The following is a 21,183-nucleotide window of genomic DNA, read 5'->3' as shown; positions in this document are numbered from 1 at the left end:
ATAGACAGGTGTCTGTGCTTTTCCAAATCATGTCTAATCAATTGAATTTACAATAGATGGACTCCAATCAAGTTGTAGAAACATCTCAAGGATGATCAATGGAAACAGGATGCACCTGAGCTTAATTTCGAGTTTCATAGCAAAGGGTCTGAATACTTATGTGTATGAGGCATTTCTGTTTTTAATTTAATACATTTGCAAAAATGTCTAAACCTGTTTTTGCATTGTGTGTGTAGGTTGAGGAACTTTTATAAAAAAAAATTTAAAAATCAATTTTAGAATAAGGCTGTAACGTAACAAAATGTGGAAAAACGGAAACCTGGAAAACGAAATCCTTTAATTTGTTTTCAAAATATTGTGAGCTGTTTACTTAATTTTTCTGTTTTAATAAAATACAGTACCAGTCAAAAGTTTGGGCTCCTACTCATTCAAGAGTTTATTTTTTATTTTTACTATACATTGAAGAATACATTGTATACATTGAAGAATAATAGTGAAGACATCAAAACTATGAAATAACACATGGAATCATGTAGTAACCAAAGAAGTGTTAAACAAATCAAAATACATTTTAGATTTTATATTCTTCAAAGTAGCTTTGCACACTCTTGGCATTCTCTCAACCAGCTTCATGAGCAATGCTTTTCCAACAGTCTTGACGGAGTTGCACATGCTGAGCACTTGTTGGCTGCTTTTCCTTCACTCTGCGGTCCAACTCATCCCAAACCATCTCAATTGGATTGAGGTCGGGTGATTGTGGAGGCCAGGTCATCTGATGCAGCACCATCACTCTCCTCCTTGGTCAAATAGCCCTTACACAGCCTGGAGGTGTGTTTTGGGTCCTTTGTCCTGTTGAAAACAAATTAATGTCCCACTAAGCGCAAACCAGATGGGATGGTGTATCGCTGTGGTAGCCATGATGGTTAAGTGTTTCTTGAATTCTAAATAAATAACAGATAGTGTCACCAGCAAAGCACCATCACACCACCACCTCCATGCTTCACGGTGGGAACCACGCATGCGGAGATCATACGTTCACCTACTCTGCGTCTCACAAAGACACGGCGGTTGAAACCAAACATCTCATTTGGACTCATCAGACCAAAGGACAGATTTCTAATGTCCATTGCTCGTGTTTCTTGGCCCAAGCAAGTCTCTTCTTCTTATTGGTGTCCTTAGCAGTGGTTTCTTTGTAGCATTTCGACCATGAAGGCCTGATGTCACACAGTTGATGTCGTCTTAACATTTATTTTGGCTGCATTCTGAGGCTGGTAACTCTAATGAACATATCCTCTGCAGCAGAGGTAACTCTGGGTCTTCCTTTCCTATGGCGGTCTTCCTGAGAGCCAGTTTCATCATAGCGCCTGATTGTTTTTGCAACTGCACTTGAAGAAACTTTCAAAGTTCTTGAATTTTTACGGATTGACTGACCTTCATGTCTTAAAGTAATGATGGACTGTTGTTTTTTTCTCTCCTTATTTGAGCTGTTCTTGCCATAATATGGACTTGGTCTTTTACCAAATATGGCTATCTTCTGTATACCACCCATACCATGTCACAACACAACTGATTGGCTCAAATGCATTAAGAAGGAAAGAAATGTCACAAATTAACTTAAAACATTTTTTGGTACATTTAACCTTCAACTAGGCAAGTCAGTTAAAAACAAATTCTGATTTACAATGACGGCCTACCGGGGAGAGGCAGAACCACAGATTTTTACCTTGTCAGCTCGGTGATTCGATCCAGAAACCTTTCGAGTTACTGGCCCAATGCTCTAACCACTAGGCTACCTGCCGCCCCAAAGGTACACCTGTTAATTGAAATGCATTCTAGGTGACTACCTTATGAGGCTGGTTGAGAGAATTCTAAGAGTGTGCAATGCTGTCATCAATGCAAAGGGTGACTATTTTTATTTGTTTAACATTTTTTGGGTTACTACATGATTCCATATGTGTTATTTCATAGTTTATGTCTTCACTATTATTCTACAATGTAGAAAATTGTAAAAATGAATGAATGAATGAGTAGGTGTGTCCAAACCTGGTACTGTACATAATATGAAGAACAAACATTGTGGCAATTCATATCTTGCATTAAAACTGTAAATAAGCCTTTCATCTCAAGAAAAGATGTTAAAGGCTTAATGTTTTCTTACTTAAAAATAGTCCTGGTCATATAGACTTAGATAACATTTTAACTACTGGAATATTATATTAAAGTCATGTATTTCTACACAATGCCATAACACATTTTTCCGATATGGGAGGTAAACAATTTTGCTTTGTATTTCAGATGGAAAATGGAATCTGAAATACACTATCCCTTTTTTTCTTTCCAAAACACTGGAGCGTTCCATCTCTGATCAACTTTCTCCTTATCTCTCTCAGAATGATCTTCTTGACCCTAACGAGTCAAGTTTCAAGACTGGTCCCTCATCCAAGGCTGCTCTTCTCTGTGTCACGGAAGCTCTCCGCACTGCCAAAGCTGACTCTCTCTCTTCTGTTCTCATCCTCCTAGATCTATCCGCTGCTTTCGACACTGAACCATTAGATCCTCCTCTCCACCCTCTCAGGGCTGGGCGTCTCAGGCGCTGCACACTCTTGGATTGCATCCTACCTGGCGGGCCCTCCTACAAGGGGATGAGGAGAGGATCTGTGTCTGTGCAACATACTCTCACTCCTGGTGTCCCACAGGGCTCGGTTCTAGCAGTGACTCGCTCCTGCAGGTTCATGCTCTACAACATCCGTAGAGTACAACCCTACCTCACACAGGAAGAGGCGCAGGTCCTAATCCAGGCACTTGTCCTCTCCCGTCTGGACTACTGCAACTCGCTGTTGGCTGGGCTCCCCGCTTGTGCCATCAAACCCCTGCAACTTATCCAGAATGCTGCAGCCGGCCTGGTTTTCAACCTTCCCAAGTTCTGTCACCCCGCTCCTACGCACACGCCACTGTCTTCCAATTGAAGCTCGCATCCACTACAAGACCATGGTGCTAACCTATGGAACACAAGAGGAACTGCCCCTCCCTACCTTCCTACACCCCAACACGAGCACTTTGTTCTGCCACCTCAAAAAAAAAATAATACTTTCTATGCCTGTGATATGTGGTTGTCCCCTATCTAGTTATCTTAAGATGAATGCACTAACTTTAAGACGCTCTGGATAAGAGCATCTGCTAAACGACTAAAATGGAGAAGAAAAAAATGGAATCAAGGCATTAGAATGTTTTGATGGAATTAAAGCATTTGAATGTACCAGAGGCCACCAAAATAGAGCTCCTTCTGCAAAAAAGGAATTTACCCAGGGGGGGAAGAAAAAAACGGCCCGGGGATGTCTGGCTGGCTACTTTTTCTATTTGGCTACTCTATGTCCTTGTGGAAAACACCGGCCGTCTCTTTTTGTTGTGATAAACTCCTTTCTTGCCCACTTACTTTGAGAAGCTGACCCATTATTGCTTTATTGCACACTGTTTTGTTATATTTACATGGCCTCTCCATCTCACCTCCTGTCCAGGTTCTGGGTAAGGACCACCCAGACGTTGCCAAGCAGCTGAACAACCTTGCCCTGCTGTGTCAGAACCAGGGCAAGTACGAGGAGGTGGAGTACTACTACCAGCGGGCCCTGGAGATCTACCAGACCAAACTGGGCCCTGACGACCCCAACGTGGCCAAGACCAAGAACAACCTGGTGAAAGGGTCACATAGGGTTTAAGAGATCACTGGTTTCGAAAAAATGACTGCGCATTTTCTAATGAGTTATGAGAAGAGGATTTTCTTACTTTTTGATGATCATATTCTTACATTCTCTCTCTTCCTCTCCAAGGCGTCCTGTTACCTGAAGCAGGGGAAGTTCAAGCAGGCTGAAACTCTGTACAAAGAGATCCTTACCCGTGCACATGAGAGGGAGTTTGGCTCTGTAGACGGTAAGACACTCTCTCACAAAGCATATGTTTTGCTGTCCTTGTGGGGCCATTAAATTGATTTCCGTTCTAAATCCTATTTCCCTAAAACCTAACTCCTAAACCTAAAATAGCCTTTGTCCTTGTGGGGACCTGGGAAATGTCCCCACGAGCGAGAATTTCTTGTTTTACTATATTTGTGGTGATTTCTGGTACCCATGGAGACACACACACACACACACACACACACACACACACACACACACAATCTATCGTTTGATGGGCTCCCAAGTGGTTCAGTGGTCTAAGGAACTGCATCTCAGTGCAAGAGGCAACACAGTACCTGGTTCGAATCCAGGCTGCATCACAGCCGGCCGTGATTTGGAGTCCCGTAGGGCGGTGCACAATTGGCCCAGCGTCGTCCTGGTTTGGCCAGGGCCGTTATTGTAAATAAGAATTTGTTCTTAACTGACTCGCCTAGTTAAATAATAAATACATGTAAAAGTTAATGCTTTCAGGCTGCTGTCATCAGTTTAGTGGAAATGCGCTTATGAAAACAACAGTGACCTTTCAGTTGAATGTTCTAATTCTTTGAGCCAGACCAGGTCAAGCACTCAGGTCAAGCACTTGAGCCAGACCAGTCACCCAAGCACCTGCTGCCTGGGTGACTGCCTGAATGTCTCAATATCTTTTTGAACCTGCATGCGTCTGATTGTTGTTTTTGGTCTCTGGCTCTGCAGATGAGAACAAACCCATTTGGATGCATGCTGAGGAGAGAGAGGAACAGAGCAAGGTGAGACAGTGTGTTTATGTGAGAGGGATGATAGAGGGTCCACTTTCACTAAGGGCCATGGCATGTGTCACTACTGACTGTTGTGGCTGAACTTTCACAACTGACAGGGAAAAGAGTGTTTCAGTCACGGTATGAAAGGGTCATCAATTTAGACTGCTGAAGAAATTGTGATGAACTGTAATCTCTCAATTTCCCACCTCTCTCTTTAAGCACTTATGTATATTAGGTTACGTTAACATGTCTCAGATCGGTTAATTTACTCTAGATCTCATTTCACGGTTCCATATAATTTGTCCAGAATTAGCTGGAATATTTAGGCAATTTCTTTGTGACCAACAGTTTTGCTATTAATGTGTTGCACCTCGGTCACGTCGTTGCCATTGTTATCAATGTCATAAACATGCTGCAGCCATATTGATGCTCAAAAGTATAAAGAGGGCTAATGAATTTGAACCGGGGCGAATGACTGTCGTCTAAATTACACTCTAGGGGCTTGGGAATACGATGACATTGATAAAGTATGCACATATTTAGTAGGAAACAACTTTATCATCATGTTGGCAAATGTACTTTTAGACAGATGCCAATGTTGTCATTAGCTAGCAAAGTTGGTCAAAAAATAGTTAGCAATGCTAACGTTAGGTAGCGAAAATCTGGAGGGCTCCTCTATCTTAGCTAACTAGCTAATGTTATACTGCATCTAAAGTCAATCTGGCGACATCAAAATGATGACAAAGGGTTTTCCTACTAATTATTTATCTTCTTTAGAAATGTCATTGTGTTTTCAATCCACAGGAATGCACTTTAGACCATATAATTATCGCCCAATGAGGATGCATTGAGTAGAATGCTCACAAACGTGCAACCCATGAATAGGGGGTGGATGTTTGTCATTAGCGTTTGAAGTCCTTAAATCCTGACAACTGATGGATGTGGTGGTTCTTCTCTTCTCTAGGGAAAGCAGCAGGACGGCTCCCTGTTTGGAGAGTATGGAGGCTGGTACAAGGCCTGTAAAGTAGACAGGTCTGTGTTGAGTCTGGAAACTCATGGACTGTTCTGTATGTGATTACATCATTAGTTCATTATGTGTTTATGATGTCTGCCCCCAGCCCCACAGTAACCACCACCCTGAAGAATCTGGGCGCCCTCTACAGGCGGCAGGGTAAATTTGAGGCGGCAGAGACACTGGAGGAAGCAGCTAAGCGCTCCAGAAAACAGGTGTGATCACTGTCCTCTTCTGACACTCACAAGCTTGAATAAGATTTGCCAGGCCAGAGTCATATGAAACTCAAGATGAATGCACTGTTGGAGTATCATTGGTCCAGCAGCTTAACTGAAATATTAGCAGGTCCTGCCTTTCAACTATTATAAACAAATCTATAACAAAATCCAACACATGATGTTGATCACTGTAGATGTCTCATGAAAATGCTCCAGATTTTTTTATTTAGCTGTCTTTATCATCTTTGTACGCGTTTATGTGGTTCATAATGTGTCTGTATGTGTTTGTTAATGTGTGTGTCTCCTGTCCATGTGGCCAGGGTCTGGACACAGTGCACAAGCAGCGTGTGGCGGATGTTCTGAGCGAGCCGGAGGAGCGGGAGAAGCAGCGGAGTCGTGAGAGTCTGACCTCTGACACCACGGTCAAGTACGAGAGCGGCCCGGACGGGGGCGAGGAAGTGAGTATGAGTGTGGAGTGGAACGGGGTAAGTACAGTACACAGCCCAGGCCACACACGGTGTAGGGAGGGGGTACAGACACACACCCCTTAGAGAAAAAGTTATTTCTTACCTATTCTTAAAGTGCATATCCTCTACAACTTGTAAATTATTTGATGAGGGCTGAGTTGCCAGTGGTAACATTGATGGTAACTCTCCTAGATTCTCTGACTCCCTATTGTTGGTGTGAAAGCTAGTTATAAGTTATAATGCTGATTGAATGTGGTAATAATCACCTCAGCTCTACATTAATGCTTCTAGTCTACACCGATGCTTATAGTCCTCAACTAACGGAGTGAACACTTCAGCTGCTTACGGAAAATGTGTTTCTTCCCAGACCTCTGTGCCAGCAAGTTAATGTGCCTTCTATAGAAGCAAAATGTTTTTTATGCTTCTATTATGCTTGCAGCAAGCAGTATTTTGCTCACAACTAACACGTCCTCTCCATGCAGTAGCTATTCCCTCTGTCTTTATCTGATTACTGCAGTAAAGTCCACTTGATCACAGTGTATGTTTGTGAACTACACAACACTCACTGCTGTAGTCTGCTATTCAGAACTTTCCTGCTCCCGTAGCAACAGTAACCGTAGTGTCCAAGACAACCAATCAGCATCTCCTCCTGGGAGTCCCTTGCCTGCCTGGTCTGCACCTCAAGGCTCTGGGGTGACTGGGCTTAGGCACATTCCTAACCTGTGTTCTCTACTGTATTGCACACCTATTGGACTGGGTCTGTCAGACACTCACACTATCCAGTCAGTATGTTAACCTGTGTGTTAAACCACACCTCTAATGTTGCCATGGTGACTTATTCATGTTCTCATCACTACTGATGCATGTGGGCTCTGTACTGTACATCTTCAGAGTCCCTCTGACACGTTCATCATGTGTGTGTTTGAGTGTGGGATGTCATTATTGTACTGTCTGTACTTACCTGCCAATTGGTGTCTGCTTAGGTGTGTGTGTGTGCATGCTCAAGCACCTACAGTATGTGTTCGTGTGACCTGTACAGCTGTATCCTCTGTCAGAGGCGTAATACATACTAGATGGACAGACTTATTCATGCATGTTGATCGTGATACAGTACTCCTGCTGTCTTTTCCTCTGCATCCAGTGGCAGCTTGTTATCAGGTAGAGGTGGGGCAGCATCCCGCCCTGGGCCTGTCCCATTACTCGGAGTGATTCTGAGTGTCTACTGTCTGCATCCCCTTGTCTGTGCATTCTGTGGTGGGCTAACTTGTCTCCTGTCTGAGTAAAACCTGTGCTATTGTGTGTGCAACTATGATATAACAGTGTGAAGACAGACTGTTCTCCAGACACAGTATCTCTCCTCTTTTCCATTTTTTTTTCGGTGATTTGATTTGCCTATGGTTGAGCCTAAGGCCTTCTGAACTTGGCTGTGGAAAATGGCCGATGGCTTTGTACAGGGAATTGTCTAGAGTTTTTTTTATAGAAACCAAACAGGGTTAGAATTCACAAGCTGGTTGGAGTTGAAGAATCTAAATGGTTTTTATTTTGGGTTTATAGTCATGTTGGCCATTTTGTGGATATATATTTTTTTATATACTGAATTGAGTAAAAGTCTGTTTTATTCATTAAATAAAGTTCTATTCATTTGCTTTCAAAATGACATAACTACCAAATTGAGCAGCATACTGGCCAACTCATACTGGCCAACTCATACTGGCCAACTCATACTGGTTAACTCATACTGGCCAACTCATACTGGCCAACTCATACTGGCCAACTCATACTGGCCAACTCATACTGGCCAACTCATACTGGCCAACTCATACTGGCCAACTCATACTGGCCAACTCATACTGGCCAACTCATACTGGCCAACTCATACTGGCCAACTCATACTGGCCAACTCATACTGGCCAACTCATACTGGCCAACTCATACTGGCCAACTCATACTGGCCAACTCATACTGGCCAACTCATACTGGTTAACTCATACTGGTTAACTCATACTGGCCAGCTCTGTGTTTTATGTATTATGAGAGATGCTTTAACTGGCCGTTAAGGCTCTGAGGTCAAAGACGGGGAACAACAGTTAAAACCCCAGATCCATGCTACCTTTGCTTCAGTTGGATGCACTAAGCCTGTATTTGAGGGGGTTGGATGTTTATGATCAGTTGATGTATTAAGGCTTCTTTAATTCATTCATCCATGATTTTTCACTCTTACTTTTACCTGTCTATTTTTTATTTTGTTGCTTTTAAGCTTCCTTTCTCCTGTTATGCTCCTTAGTTTTTGCAACTGTTGAGCGTTGATGCCTTCTGCAGTAGTAAAGCACATCCACAACTCAACGTGGAGAAATACTGTCTCTGAGGGGGAAACCCTTTGGCTAACTGCTTCTGTCTGTCTGACTTCCTCTCGTTTCCTCTTACCAACTCCACATTTTTCTCTACCCATCTCACTTTATTCTACCTCCTCTTCATCTCTATTTTTCAAAACCCTCTGTCTCTTTCATTCTCTCTACCTCTCTCTCCATCCCTGTCTGACTGGCAGGCATAACTCCAGATGCCTTGTTGTGGTTCTAAAAACTTGTCTTCTGCATGATGGACGCCTGCTCGCCTGCCACCCCTCCAGCTTTGCAGTTGTCCTCTCTTCAGACTCTGGTCCCCTGCTCTCCTCTGGGCTGTCTGTCTGGTTACTCTACAGGGACACATTGGGCCAAGCTGACCCCAGCTCTATCCAATGTCAATGGGACAGGGGTTCTGGGCTCTGTCCCAGAACCATTCCAAGCCACTCCTGCCATTACCTTATCTTACTCTTTACTGTACTTAAATACTCTGTCTCCTCGCTCTCTCGCTTGAGGAGTTTCTACCTATCTCTGTGTGGTGGTGTTGAGTGTTTAGCATTTACTAGTACTGACCGATACATACCGGACTGCTCTTGCTCGTAGTGATTTAACTAATATACTGGAAATACTATGAGCTGGTGGCATGATAATCATACTGTATGCTCCCTCAGTGCACCATGGTGGCACCAGGCTACTGTCGGATTTCTTTAGTGTTAGATCCCGTGCTCCATATGGTCCTATTGATGTCTAACTTAAGTATTGTGATGTCATGATCACGAGGGGGCATCAGAAGACATGGCAGCTCCTGTATATTACTGTATATACGTAGACAAATGGGGAATGGGTGGGAGGGTAAAGGACAGAGGGGTGGGACAAGCCTTGCTCTGCAGTGCGGAATCTGCTCTACTAATCTACTCTGTCGTGTCTGTCTGTGCATCAGATCTTACTGTCTTTCTTAACTTCTAATAAAACGTAACTCTTTGCTCACCCAGATCTTTGCCTGTAGCCTCTTTGTTTGTTCCCTATCGAAGATAAGGCAGGCAAAGCAACATGTCTGCCTTGGGATAAAAGTAAATTATTGAAGGAATTTAATTGCTGTGCTCTGTTGACTCGAGAACTATTGTGACAGCATGACCTCATAAGATGTTTTTGGAGGGCTTCTCTGATATCTTTATAGCATAATTTCTGAATAGCACACTGAGGTCGACATTTTGTCTGAACAGAGTCTAATCAGATGCACATGACAAGTACACTCATATGCACAGTCCATCACATATGCAGACAGATGTCTATGGAAATTATTTGCTGAACCAGATCTCTGTATGTGTGTGTGTGTGCGCGCGCATAACTGCACTGTGTGCGTGAGAGTGTAACCCTCTGGCCTCTCTCATCAGGACGGTTCTGGTTCTCTGAAGCGGAGCGGCTCCTTCAGTAAACTCCGTGCCTCTATTCGCCGCAGCAGCGAGAAACTGGTCCGCAAGCTGAAGGGCGGTGGCTCACAGGAGAGCGAGCCCAAAAACCCTGGGTAACTATCCCCCTCACCTTTGAACCCTTGACCTCTAATGCACAGAGGACCCCATGGGTGAGGCCCTTCCTCTCCATCTCGCTCCACTGGATTGGTGTGCTGCCACTAGATCTGCCTAGAAAAGACTAAGCCACCCTGCTTCTGGAGGGATCTCTACTCTGCTGTGGGTTAACTCTGTGTATCTCTGAGTCCTGTTTGGCACAAGTCATGAATCACTGGGGGTTGCACTAACACATTCAAGCGGCTGATACTTGTGCACTTCCACTGGCATACACTATGAATGCCACGTATTGTGACTGGTACTGACTCACTGGCACAATATCACTCTCTAGAAGCAGGGTAGTATTCCAGACTCTATTGCCTGTGTGGATATGTCCAGTGTTGGAAGTGCTTCGAGCTGACTGGCAGAGAGAGTTGGGCAGAGTACTAGGACACAAAGTGCCTCAGTCAGCAGCTTCTCTATTTAATGTCCTTATAATTTGTATAAAAAGTGACATCTGTTGCTCTGCCTAGTTTATTCTGTTGTACACAGAGTACTCTCAATCAGCTATGATGGACAATCTGGAGACTAAAGAGAATGGCTGAGCGCTTTCGATAACCACACTACTGCTCATTATCTGCTTTGAAATGCCTGCATATCTGCCTATGAAATGCGTATTTTATTTATTTTCTTGCCATATTGTCTTCCCTTTTTTCACAATTTTTAAACTACATTTTAAGAAGGTGCAAATATTTGTGTTTATTTTCAATAGTTTCTTGGTGAATTTGTGTCAACTTATTTTTTTCTGCATGGGCATCTTCTTTTATTTTAATGTTCTAATACATCTGTCTGTGTTGTGCTTTTATTGACAAATAAACTTTTCCAAGCGAATGGCTACAGCATGCCTCATCTGTTTGCTGGAATTCTGTATTCTTTGACTCATTTTCCTCTTTTTGCTTCTAACTCTTCGATGTTGAATTAACCCCATTATGATGACTTCTCTCTAATCCAGGTGACCGTAGAGAACTGTATTGATCAATACAAAACAATATTCAATATTCTTCCCCTTGCAACAGGCACATGAATTTGGCTCAAAATACTCCCTTTAATCAATTGTTTTGTCACACTCATGAACTTTTGTTAAGTATGTCCTTCAACCCACATGTTATAGGGTAAAGAAAAGCCAAAAAAATGGCATTTGACTGAACTACTGATTTGGATATTTTGTAAGAGGGGCACACTTTCCAGCACATTCAGCTTCAAAGATTCTACTTCTACTAAATGTACAGGTGTGGTACCCCCAATTTAACCAGGGTTAAAGAGTATGATTTAGCTCATGCTTTATGTATTTGTGTGGGGGCATTGTCTGGGGAAACTAACATGTGAGTGGGTCTCATTTATAGTTATTAACCCACATACCATCTCCATTGGCCACATGTCCTCCTCATCCCTGACCCTCGACCCCTCACCGACATCTCCTTGCATGTCACTGTTCTGGATGCAGCATGAAGCGAGCCAGTTCACTAGGTGTTCTAAACGTGGTGGACAATGCTGCCGGAGACCTCTACCAAGTAAGGAGCCCAACTGTCTCTCTCTCCCCCTCTCCATCTTTCACATCACCCAATCTTGACCCATTGTTTTCTGGGTCTCTCCTCGCTCATCCTCCCCTTTTTTATCTACCTCATTTTCTTACACTACTCTGAGACTTCACTTTATGAAACTCAAATTCCCAATGGTCCTCTTGGTTGTGATCTGTGATCAAACTGGCCCTTGCCCCTCCACCTCGGCAGTCATCTCAGAAATTGGTCACTAATGAAATGGCGTACATGTGTGTGGTAACATCAGTGGTTCACAGACTAACATGTTTTTCATGGTGTTCTCTAATTTATAACCCCTTAGTCTCAACTCGCAATAATGAATGATCTGCAAGGTAGATGTAGGAAATAACACCTTTTGACAGTTGATTTCTGTGGCTGTATGATGAGCGAGGAAATGAGATCAAAGATGAACCAGAGATAATAGTTTGCAACCAGATGATCGACAGCAACCTTTTTTAAAGTTTTACTCCTGTTATTAACTGACTTGTATCAATTGTTCAGAAAGATTAACCTGAATGGATTGATTTGAGAATATGCATTACTGGACAATGGGACCTTTCTACATGGTGATATACTGGTAATGCCAACCCACCATACGATAAGGGTGTGACTCCAGAATACAGTGCCGGTCTGTGCACCACTCATCACTGTCACCGAGCTCCAGATTTTGACATTGGCGTCACATCTCATTTATATTATATACCACATTCCCCAAATACTCAATAGCAATACTGAACAGTGCCTTCAGAAAGTGTTCACGCCCCTTGACTTTTTCCACGTTATGTATTACAGCCTGAATTTAAAATTTATAAAATTAAGATTTTTGGTCACTGGCCTAAATATAATACCCTCCAATGTCAAAGTGGAATTATGTTTATTTTTTATTTTTACTAATTCATTAAAAATGAAAAGCTGAAATGTCTTGAGTCAATAAGTATTCAACCCCTTTGTTATGGTAAACCGAAATATGTTCAGGAGTAAAAATGTGCTTAACAAGTTGCATGAACTCACTCTGTGTGCAATAATAGTGTTAACATGATTTTTAATGACTACCTCATCTCTGTACCCCACACATACAATGATCTGTAAGGCCCCTCAGTCGAACAGTGAATTTCAAAAACCGATTCAACCACAAAGACCAGGGAGATTTTCCAATGTCTCGCAAAGAAGGACACCTATTGGTAGATTGGTAAAAATACAATAAAAACAGATGCTGAATATCACTTTGAGCATGGTGAAGTTATTAATTACACTTTTGGTTGCGTGCCAATACACCAGTTACTACAAAGATACAGGCGTCCTTCTAACACGGTTGCCGGAGAGGAAGGAAACCGCTCAGGGATTTCACCATGTGGCCAATGGTGACTTTAAAACAGTTGGAGTTTAATGGCTATAATAGGAAAAAACTGAAGATGGATCAACATTGTAGTTACTCCTCAATACTAACCTAAATGACAGAGTGAAAAGGAAGCCTGTGCATCAAAGTATTCCAAAACATGCATCCTGTTTGCAACAAGGCACTAAAATAATACTGCAGAAACTTTAGCAAAGCAATTAACTTTTTGTCCTGAATACAAAGTGTTATGTTTGGGGCAAATCCAATACATCACATTACTGAGTTACCACGCTCCATATTTTCAATCATATTGGTGGCTGCATCATGTTATGGATAGGCTTGTAATCGTTAAGGACTGGGGAGTTTTTCAGGATAAAGAATAAACGGAATGGCGCTAAGCACAGGAAAAATCCTAGAGGAAAACCTGGTTGTCTGCTTTCCACCAGACACTGGGAGATGAATTCACCTTTCAGCAGGACAATAATCTAAAACACAAGGCCAAATCTATGCTGAGGTTTCTTACGAAGAAGACTGCAAATGTTCCTGAGGGGCCGAGTTACAGTTTTACTTAAATCTGCTTAAATCTATGGCAAGACGTAAATGGTTGTCTAGCAATGATCCACAACCAATTTGACAGAGGTTGACGAATTTAAAAGAATAATATGCAAATATTGTATAATCTAGGTGTGCAAAGCTCTTAGACTTACCCAGAAAGACTGTAATCGCTACCAAAGGTGATTCTAACATGTATTGACTCAGGGGTGTGAATACTTGTGTATATGAGAGATTTCTGTATTCAATTTTCAATAAATTTGCAGAAATTCTAAAAACATGTTTTTACTTTGCCATCATGGGGTATTCTATGTAAATGGTTGAGGGATAAAAAAAATGTAATCGGTTTTGAATTCAGGCTGTAACACCTCAATGTCAAGGGGTATAAATACTTTTTCAAGGCACTGAATCTATATACACTGCTCAAAAAAATAAAGGGAACACTTAAACAACACAATGTAACTCCAAGTCAATCACACTTCTGTGAAATCAAACTGTCCACTTAGGAAGCAACACTGATTGACAATACATTTCACATGCTGTTGTGCAAATGGAATGGACAACAGGTGGAAATTATAGGCAATTAGCAAGACACCCCCAATAAAGGAGTGGTTCTGCAGGTGGTGACCACAGACCACTTCTCAGTTCCTATGCTTCCTGGCTGTTTTGGTCACTTTTGAATGCTGGCGGTGCTTTCACTCTAGTGGTAGCATGAGACGGAGTCTACAACCCACACAAGTGGCTCAGGTAGTGCAGCTCATCCAGGATGGCACATCAATGCGAGCTGTGGCAAGAAGGTTTGCTGTGTCTGTCAGCGTAGTGTCCAGAGCATGGAGGCGCTACCAGGAGACAGGCCAGTACATCAGGTGACGTGGTGGAGGCCGTAGGAGGGCAACAACCCAGCAGCAGGACCGCTACCTCCGCCTTTGTGCAAGAAGGAGCAGGAGGAGCACTGCCAGAGCCCTGCAAAATGACCTCCAGCAGGCCACAAATGTGCATGTGTCTGCTCAAACGGTCAGAAACAGACTCCGTGAGGGTGGTATGAGGGCCCGACGTCCACAGGTGGGGGTTGTGCTTACAGCCCAACACCTTGCAGGACGTTTGGCATTTGCCAGAGAACACCAAGATTGGCAAATTCGCCACTGGCGCCCTGTGCTCTTCACAGATGAAAGCAGGTTCACACTGAGCACATGACAGACGTGACAGAGTCTGGAGACGCCGTGGAGAACGTTCTGCTGCCTGCAACATCCTCCAGCATGACCGGTTTGGCGGTGGGTCAGTCATGGTGTGGGGTGGCATTTCTTTGGGGGGCCGCACAGGCATCCATGGGCTCGCCAGAGGTAGCCTGACTGCCATTAGGTACCGAGATGAGATCCTCAGACCCCTTGTGAGACCATATGCTGGTGCGGTTGGCCCTGGGTTCCTCCTAATGCAAGACAATGCTAGACCTCGTGGCTGGAGTGTGTCAGCAGTTCCTGCAAGAGGAAGGCATTGATGCTATGGACTGGCCCGCCCGTTCCCCAGACCTGAATCCAATTGAGCACATCTGGGACATCATGTCTCGCTCCATCCACCAACGCCACACCACAGACTGTCCAGGAGTTGGCGGATGCTTTAGTCCAGGTCTGGGAGGAGATCCCTCAGGAGACCATCCGCCACCTCATCAGGAGCATGCCCAAGCGTTGTAGGGAGGTCATACAGGCACGTGGAGGCCACACACACACTACTGAGCCTCATTTTGACTTGTTTTAAGACATTACATCAAAGTTGGATCAGCCTGTAGTGTGGTTTTCCACTTTAATTTTGAGTGTGACTCCAAATCCAGACCTCCATGGGTTGATAAATTTCATTTCCATTGATCATTTTTGTGTGATTTTGTTGTCAGCACATTCAACTATGTAAAGAAAAAAGTATTTAATAAGAATAGTTCATTCATTCAGATCTAGGATGTGTTATTTTAGTGTTCCCTTTATTTTTTTGAGCAGTGTATATTGAATCTGTTCCTAGGCCGTCATTGAAAATAAGAATTTGTTCTTAACTGACTTTTATTTAACTTGCCTAGTTAAATAAAAGGTAAATATTCAATTTTCAAGAAAAACAGACATTTTTATCTGTGATGTTGGACCCTCTACATGAATATATATTTTTGGGGTATTTCTTCAACCTATTCTGAACCCCATTCCCTCTGTTTCCTTCTCTAGGAGCAAAATAATAATCTGACAAGGAGTCGTGACCTGAGTGCCAGCCACAATGACCTGGCACATTGAAAGTTAGAACTGAGTGGAGAGGTGAGAGGTCATGGGATCAGTCTCCTGAACCCCCCACCCCCAACCTTCAGATCCTGCCTCTGCCTGTGAGCTGTCCATCTCCAATATAATCATGTACATAGCTGACTAACCGTTACACCCCCCCAGGTTAAACCAAACAAACCCTTCCTAAACCATACACAACCGTCCATCTGCTCACTACAGCACGTAGGTTTAAAAATCTCATTGCACTTTGATATAGTCGCTGGTTTTCTTAGAGGGTTTTTATAAAAATGTTTTCCCTTAATATCAAAATATATTTTTGCAACATGAGATTAGTTATAATGAAGGACAAGTGTATAATGCTATGTCAAATGTGAGTGGATGTAAGTGTGCACCTATATTTTTGTGATTGATTGAGTGCTCATGAGAGAGAACATTCATTTTTATTTTCTGTGTGGTTGCTTTTTTCTACCTTTCCTCAACAGATCTAAAGAATAACTTAGATAATTTGGTTATCACTTTAATGGAATAGGTGAGCAGTTCAGGAGGTCGCAATAGAGTATCTCATTCCCCCTTTACGTCCAAATTGATGTCCTGTGTGTTTTTATTGAAGTGATAGCTGTGCTTATATGAAGTTTAATGTTTACATTTGGGTTGTGTAAATTGTTTTATTGTATTTCCTACGCTGCTCTGGGGGAATCTTTTGTTTCTTGGCATCAGAGTTCTAGAAACTGATAGTTCTGCCTCTTTTTATAGTGATATTACTTACTGCAATTGAAAAAACTGCTCCATGTATATGAAGTTATGAGGCAGGAGCGTTGTGTTGGCACATGAAGTATATCTTGTCGATTTCTCAGGATTGTCACAGAACAGAAGATCGCTAGCCAGGCTAGTTTTGATATTATACACAAGATATTTAACACCAACCTGTTAACGGTCAAAGGCAATTTCCAGTAATAGGTGAATAACATTGTTACAATCTAGAGTAGAAACATTGTTTAACAATTTGTACCAGTCTGTTTCTGGATGTTGAATGATGAATTAAGAGTAAGACTGTGTATAAAGAGTGAAATCAATCTTAAAGAACTTGTACTTTATGAATATCCAACCAAAAAGTGATTGCAGGTCTGTCACCACCCCATTTGCATCGTTTTACTTTGTTCTCAAAACTTTCTGGAGCATGCTTTGTTTTGGTTCACAGACATCACCCTACTGACCCGACATGGGTTTGGATTGCTTGTTTGGTGGACTGTGTTGATGGGGATGTGTGATATCGTTCTCTTATGTAAGGAAGGTGACTTACATTTGACTTTAGAAAGCATAGGATCAGGGTCGGCCCCAGTCCTTCACCAGGAACAGCACTAGTGAGGGTTAAAGGGAAAACACCGGTTAGACTTACCAAGGAACAGGACTTATTTTAATGATGAACAAGCTAGCTGTCATGAGCAGAGTGAACCATGGAGTAGTGAGTAATTTGCTTAGTAAATACCAGAAATTGTTTGAGCATTTCAAGCAGAGGTAGGTCTGTGGTATAGTTAACTGCATACTGCAGTTTGTAAAAAATAGAAAAAATATTTAGTGGCTCATGCAGTAACAGGCATCGGCTTTTCTATGCAGAATGGTATGGTAATGGTAATTTGAAAAACGTAACTTTTACTTGTGTAACACACAACGAAGCATGTGATTAACTTGTGCAAGCTTTTAGCCTTACCTTATGTATATATTAGATCATACTCTTATAACATTGTGCTCGTCAGGATAGAATATACAAATGCAAGGAACTTTGACATAAGCACAAACCTGTAAGCTAAGTATGTGTTGGATGCTCCCATTTGACTGTTGATCAGTTTGTATGTCAATCATCAACCTGCTTTATTTGTGTTTTCTCCATTGTGTGTTCGCTCAGAGTTGCTGGTAAGCTACTACAGTGTCCAACTGATTAGAAAGGCACATCAATTCATAGGGCTGGACATTGAATTATTGAGGACAAAATGTATGCTTTTATATCAGAAGCATTAATTCAAGTATACTGTGTTGAGAGAAAAGAGGACCCTATTTCTGAAATGTAATCACCCCCTGCCTCTGTGTTTATGATCATATTTTTACAAACTTAAATGATCATGAAATCCCTCAAATGCCTGGCAAGATATTCTTTGTTCTTCAAAGTATTGATCCTGAAGTATTTTGTTTTACTGGCAAAACAGTAATGATAAAGTGAATGTATGAATCCTATTCTTAAACTCAAAGACCGTTGTGGTTAATTATTTGAAATTAGTAATCCTATGAGCAGTGGTACTCTGAGTCACTGTTGAGGTGATGCACATATTCCTATGGAGAAGGGCAACAAGCCCTGAACAAATTAGTTTTGCATGGCCAGGTGCCCCCGGTTGATCCTTTTAGACCATTCCATTGGTTCTTAAGGGAAATCTCAACCCACCTGGTGCAACAAGCCATGCAAAGCGAACTCCACCAGTGAAACACTGTTGGGAAATCTTCATGATGACATCACCATATTGTTAGTGGGTCTTAACAGTCAATGCACCAGCCTCTCTACTGTCCATCTGTTCCTTTGTTTTTGAAAGTGCAATTTTTGTTTGGGGTTGTCCTGGAGTGTGTATGTGTGGGGATGTCCTGGGCTGCACTGATGATAGGATCAAACAATTGGTAACTGCCCAAACTCCCAGCCTCTCTCCTTTAGGCTGCCTGCTGTGCTGGCTGGATCAGGCCATAAACAGTGGTGAAGTGTTTGCCCTTCAAAAATATATTGTATGAATAAAATAATACAAATGTTTTTCTTAGTCCCTCTACAATTTTTGCGTCTGATAAAGGAGCATTGGATCATGGAGCAGAGCATGACAGGGGAGATAGACATACAGGATAATGATCATTCTCTCACCGCCCCCTACTGGATTTTATTAAGTAGACTATATCTGTAATCCATAATTTATTAAACTTTCAAAAACTGATCTTGTTTAGTGAATCTAAAATATTTAATGAGTCTTGAACATTTGTTTTAAAGATACAATATTATAAATCATATAGGTGGAAAAAATGTCTACAAAACAAAATACGCTAGATATACAATGTGGATCTTTGTTTTGTGTCGTTATAATGAATTATGCGGGAAATATAGATGGAAACGCTTTTATGCGCAAATATTGATATAATAAACATATCGAAGTAAACGTGGAGTCACGCGATGACATGTGTGGTCCTCCCACTACGACTCGTCGGGAAAGCATGCAGTTATTAGGCTACAGATGAAATAAACAGGAGATCGCGCTCTTGGCTAGAGCGCACTTGCTAATACCAGAGTGGGCACACTTGCTATATGGTGAGAAAACCAGCTGAGTTGAAAATGCGATGGAAACCTATTTAACTTGTTTTTTTTATTATTCGGTGCATGAGAATTTAACATCAAAATGTATGTTTATGTGCACTGTCATCACTCACAGATTTTTAATTGCAATTTCGCATGGAAATCTGTTGCTAATTAGATGGAAACCTAAACTGTGTTCGAATACTCATACTAACTGCACTATTTGTGACGTAAATTGAGTATATAGTTTTCTTATTGGTCATTGTATGGATATAGTCATTATGCCAAAGATTCTAACATCTTTGTTGTTGGAGTATTTAATTGTATTAAAATATAGTTCAATTTATTTTTGTAAGGTAAGAAAATGTGGTGTTTTGTTTGTAAATGCACATTTTTGAATATGAAATTTGGCCAAAATAATTACATTTCATAACATCGTTTCAACGTATTTTATCGTAGGTAAGGAATCCAAGCAGTACATCTCTCCATAATAGTATAAAATCTTTCTAAATGTGTTCAATTACAAATATACTTATGTCTTGCTACAGATCCCTTACATGAATAAAATGACAAAAAAGATGCAACACTGTTTCTGGGTGGTCATTACGAAAAGGTACAATTTGAATTAGTTTTTCTTCAACTTCTTCATATATTGGTTGGCAGGATAATATTTATGAATAATTTTAAAAGACACTTCCTTAATTTTGTTAATACGTAGGTATGTGTGTGGCAACATCCCAACTTTTTCCCCAACAGATATCAGTAAAACCGTTCCAGTAAGGCATGACATAAGGTATAGATACAACATCCTGCTGAAACAAGGCTTGTAATAGCTCTATTGTTGTTGAATGGATCAAAAGAAAAACAAATCTTTCCTACTGATGAGTCAACAGGATTAATCATACGTATGTTCTAAGGGTCAGGTCTTGACACGTTCCTGAATAATAAAGCAACACATGAGGGAATGGTATCTAAAACAATTGCAAAATCGTTAGGTGTAAAGTGATAAGAATTCCTTATAATAAATAAAAGTTGGCTCACCAATAGGATATTATTTCAGAACCAATATTCTAAAAACAAAGTGTATAGATTATTCCATATATAATGTGTGGAGAAAAAAAAATGCTTATAATTGAAGATCCATGACAAGAAAACCTGACGATTAAAAGCCAAAATACGAAGTATAAAAGTGGAGACTATTTCCGTGCTTTTAGGGCCGATAATGCAATTATTTCTGGAAATGGGCGTGGCTTCACAGCTTTGAAGAAAATGCAGCCGAAGTCAAACGAAAGCGGATACAAATTCATTGGTTGAACTATTTATGACAAATGTTAAGCAATGTAATAAAGTCATGACTTTTCAAATAAGTTACCTTACACTGACAATTTGTTAGCGACGCTATCCTTACGAACCACATACCTATCATTACAGAAGTATGTGGGGCGGCAGGGTAACCTAGTGGTTAAAGCGTTGGACTAGTAACCGCAAGCTCAAATCCCCGAGCTGACAAAGTACAAATCTGTCGTTCTGCCCATGAACAGTTCCTAGGCCGTCATTGAAAATAAGAATTTGTTCTTAACTGACTTGCCTAGTTAAATAAAGGTAAAAATAAAATATGTACCGGTATGTTAGCTACTAATACATAAATTTGCCAGTATATTAACTATATGCTTACTAACTATCCAACGTGTATTGATTTTATTATTACCGTCATTCTTAGTTAAGTGCCTTCTGCGTTGTCAATGGACATTCGGGTGTTTTCGTAAATTCTTTCTGGCTATCTACTCCGATTTCAGAGCACTCGTCTGAATGTACCAGAGCGCAGAATAACTGATGCATTTGCAAACGTTCAACACTGGTTGAATAAGGCCGGTGTCAGTAAACCTCGGCAAAATGCGTAATTA

The 21,183-nt window shown here is 41.5% G+C and overlaps 1 protein-coding gene across 7 annotated transcripts in view; it reads left to right on the top strand.

Moving 5' to 3' along the window:
• Window positions 1-18,751, top strand: part of LOC129812979 (kinesin light chain 1) — a 51,055-nt gene extending 32,304 nt beyond the window's left edge. The window contains exons 8-16 of one of the 7 annotated variants that reach the window (XR_008753091.1): window positions 3,516-3,689; window positions 3,825-3,924; window positions 4,641-4,693; window positions 5,649-5,716; window positions 5,803-5,911; window positions 6,235-6,399; window positions 10,115-10,245; window positions 11,629-11,796; window positions 15,913-15,934. Coding sequence is in view for 6 of the 7 variants with exons in the window: in XM_055865035.1 (XP_055721010.1) it covers window positions 3,516-3,689; window positions 3,825-3,924; window positions 4,641-4,693; window positions 5,649-5,716; window positions 5,803-5,911; window positions 6,235-6,399; window positions 10,115-10,245; window positions 11,730-11,796; window positions 15,913-15,978 (933 nt within the window). In the remaining variant the exon portion in view is untranslated. Of the gene's footprint in view, window positions 1-3,515; window positions 3,690-3,824; window positions 3,925-4,640; window positions 4,694-5,648; window positions 5,717-5,802; window positions 5,912-6,234; window positions 6,400-8,926; window positions 9,712-10,114; window positions 10,246-11,628; window positions 11,797-15,912 lie in introns of those variants that run through there. The other 6 variants (XM_055865036.1, XM_055865035.1, XM_055865037.1 and 3 more) reach the window with 6 other exon arrangements.
• The last annotated feature ends 2,432 nt before the right edge of the window (window positions 18,752-21,183 follow it).

This window comes from Salvelinus fontinalis, chromosome 16 (genome assembly GCF_029448725.1).
Source record: "Salvelinus fontinalis isolate EN_2023a chromosome 16, ASM2944872v1, whole genome shotgun sequence".
NCBI classification, from domain to species: Eukaryota; Metazoa; Chordata; class Actinopteri; order Salmoniformes; family Salmonidae; genus Salvelinus; species Salvelinus fontinalis.
Note: the sequence above shows the minus strand (reverse complement) of the source record. Positions and strands in the feature narration are given on the sequence as shown.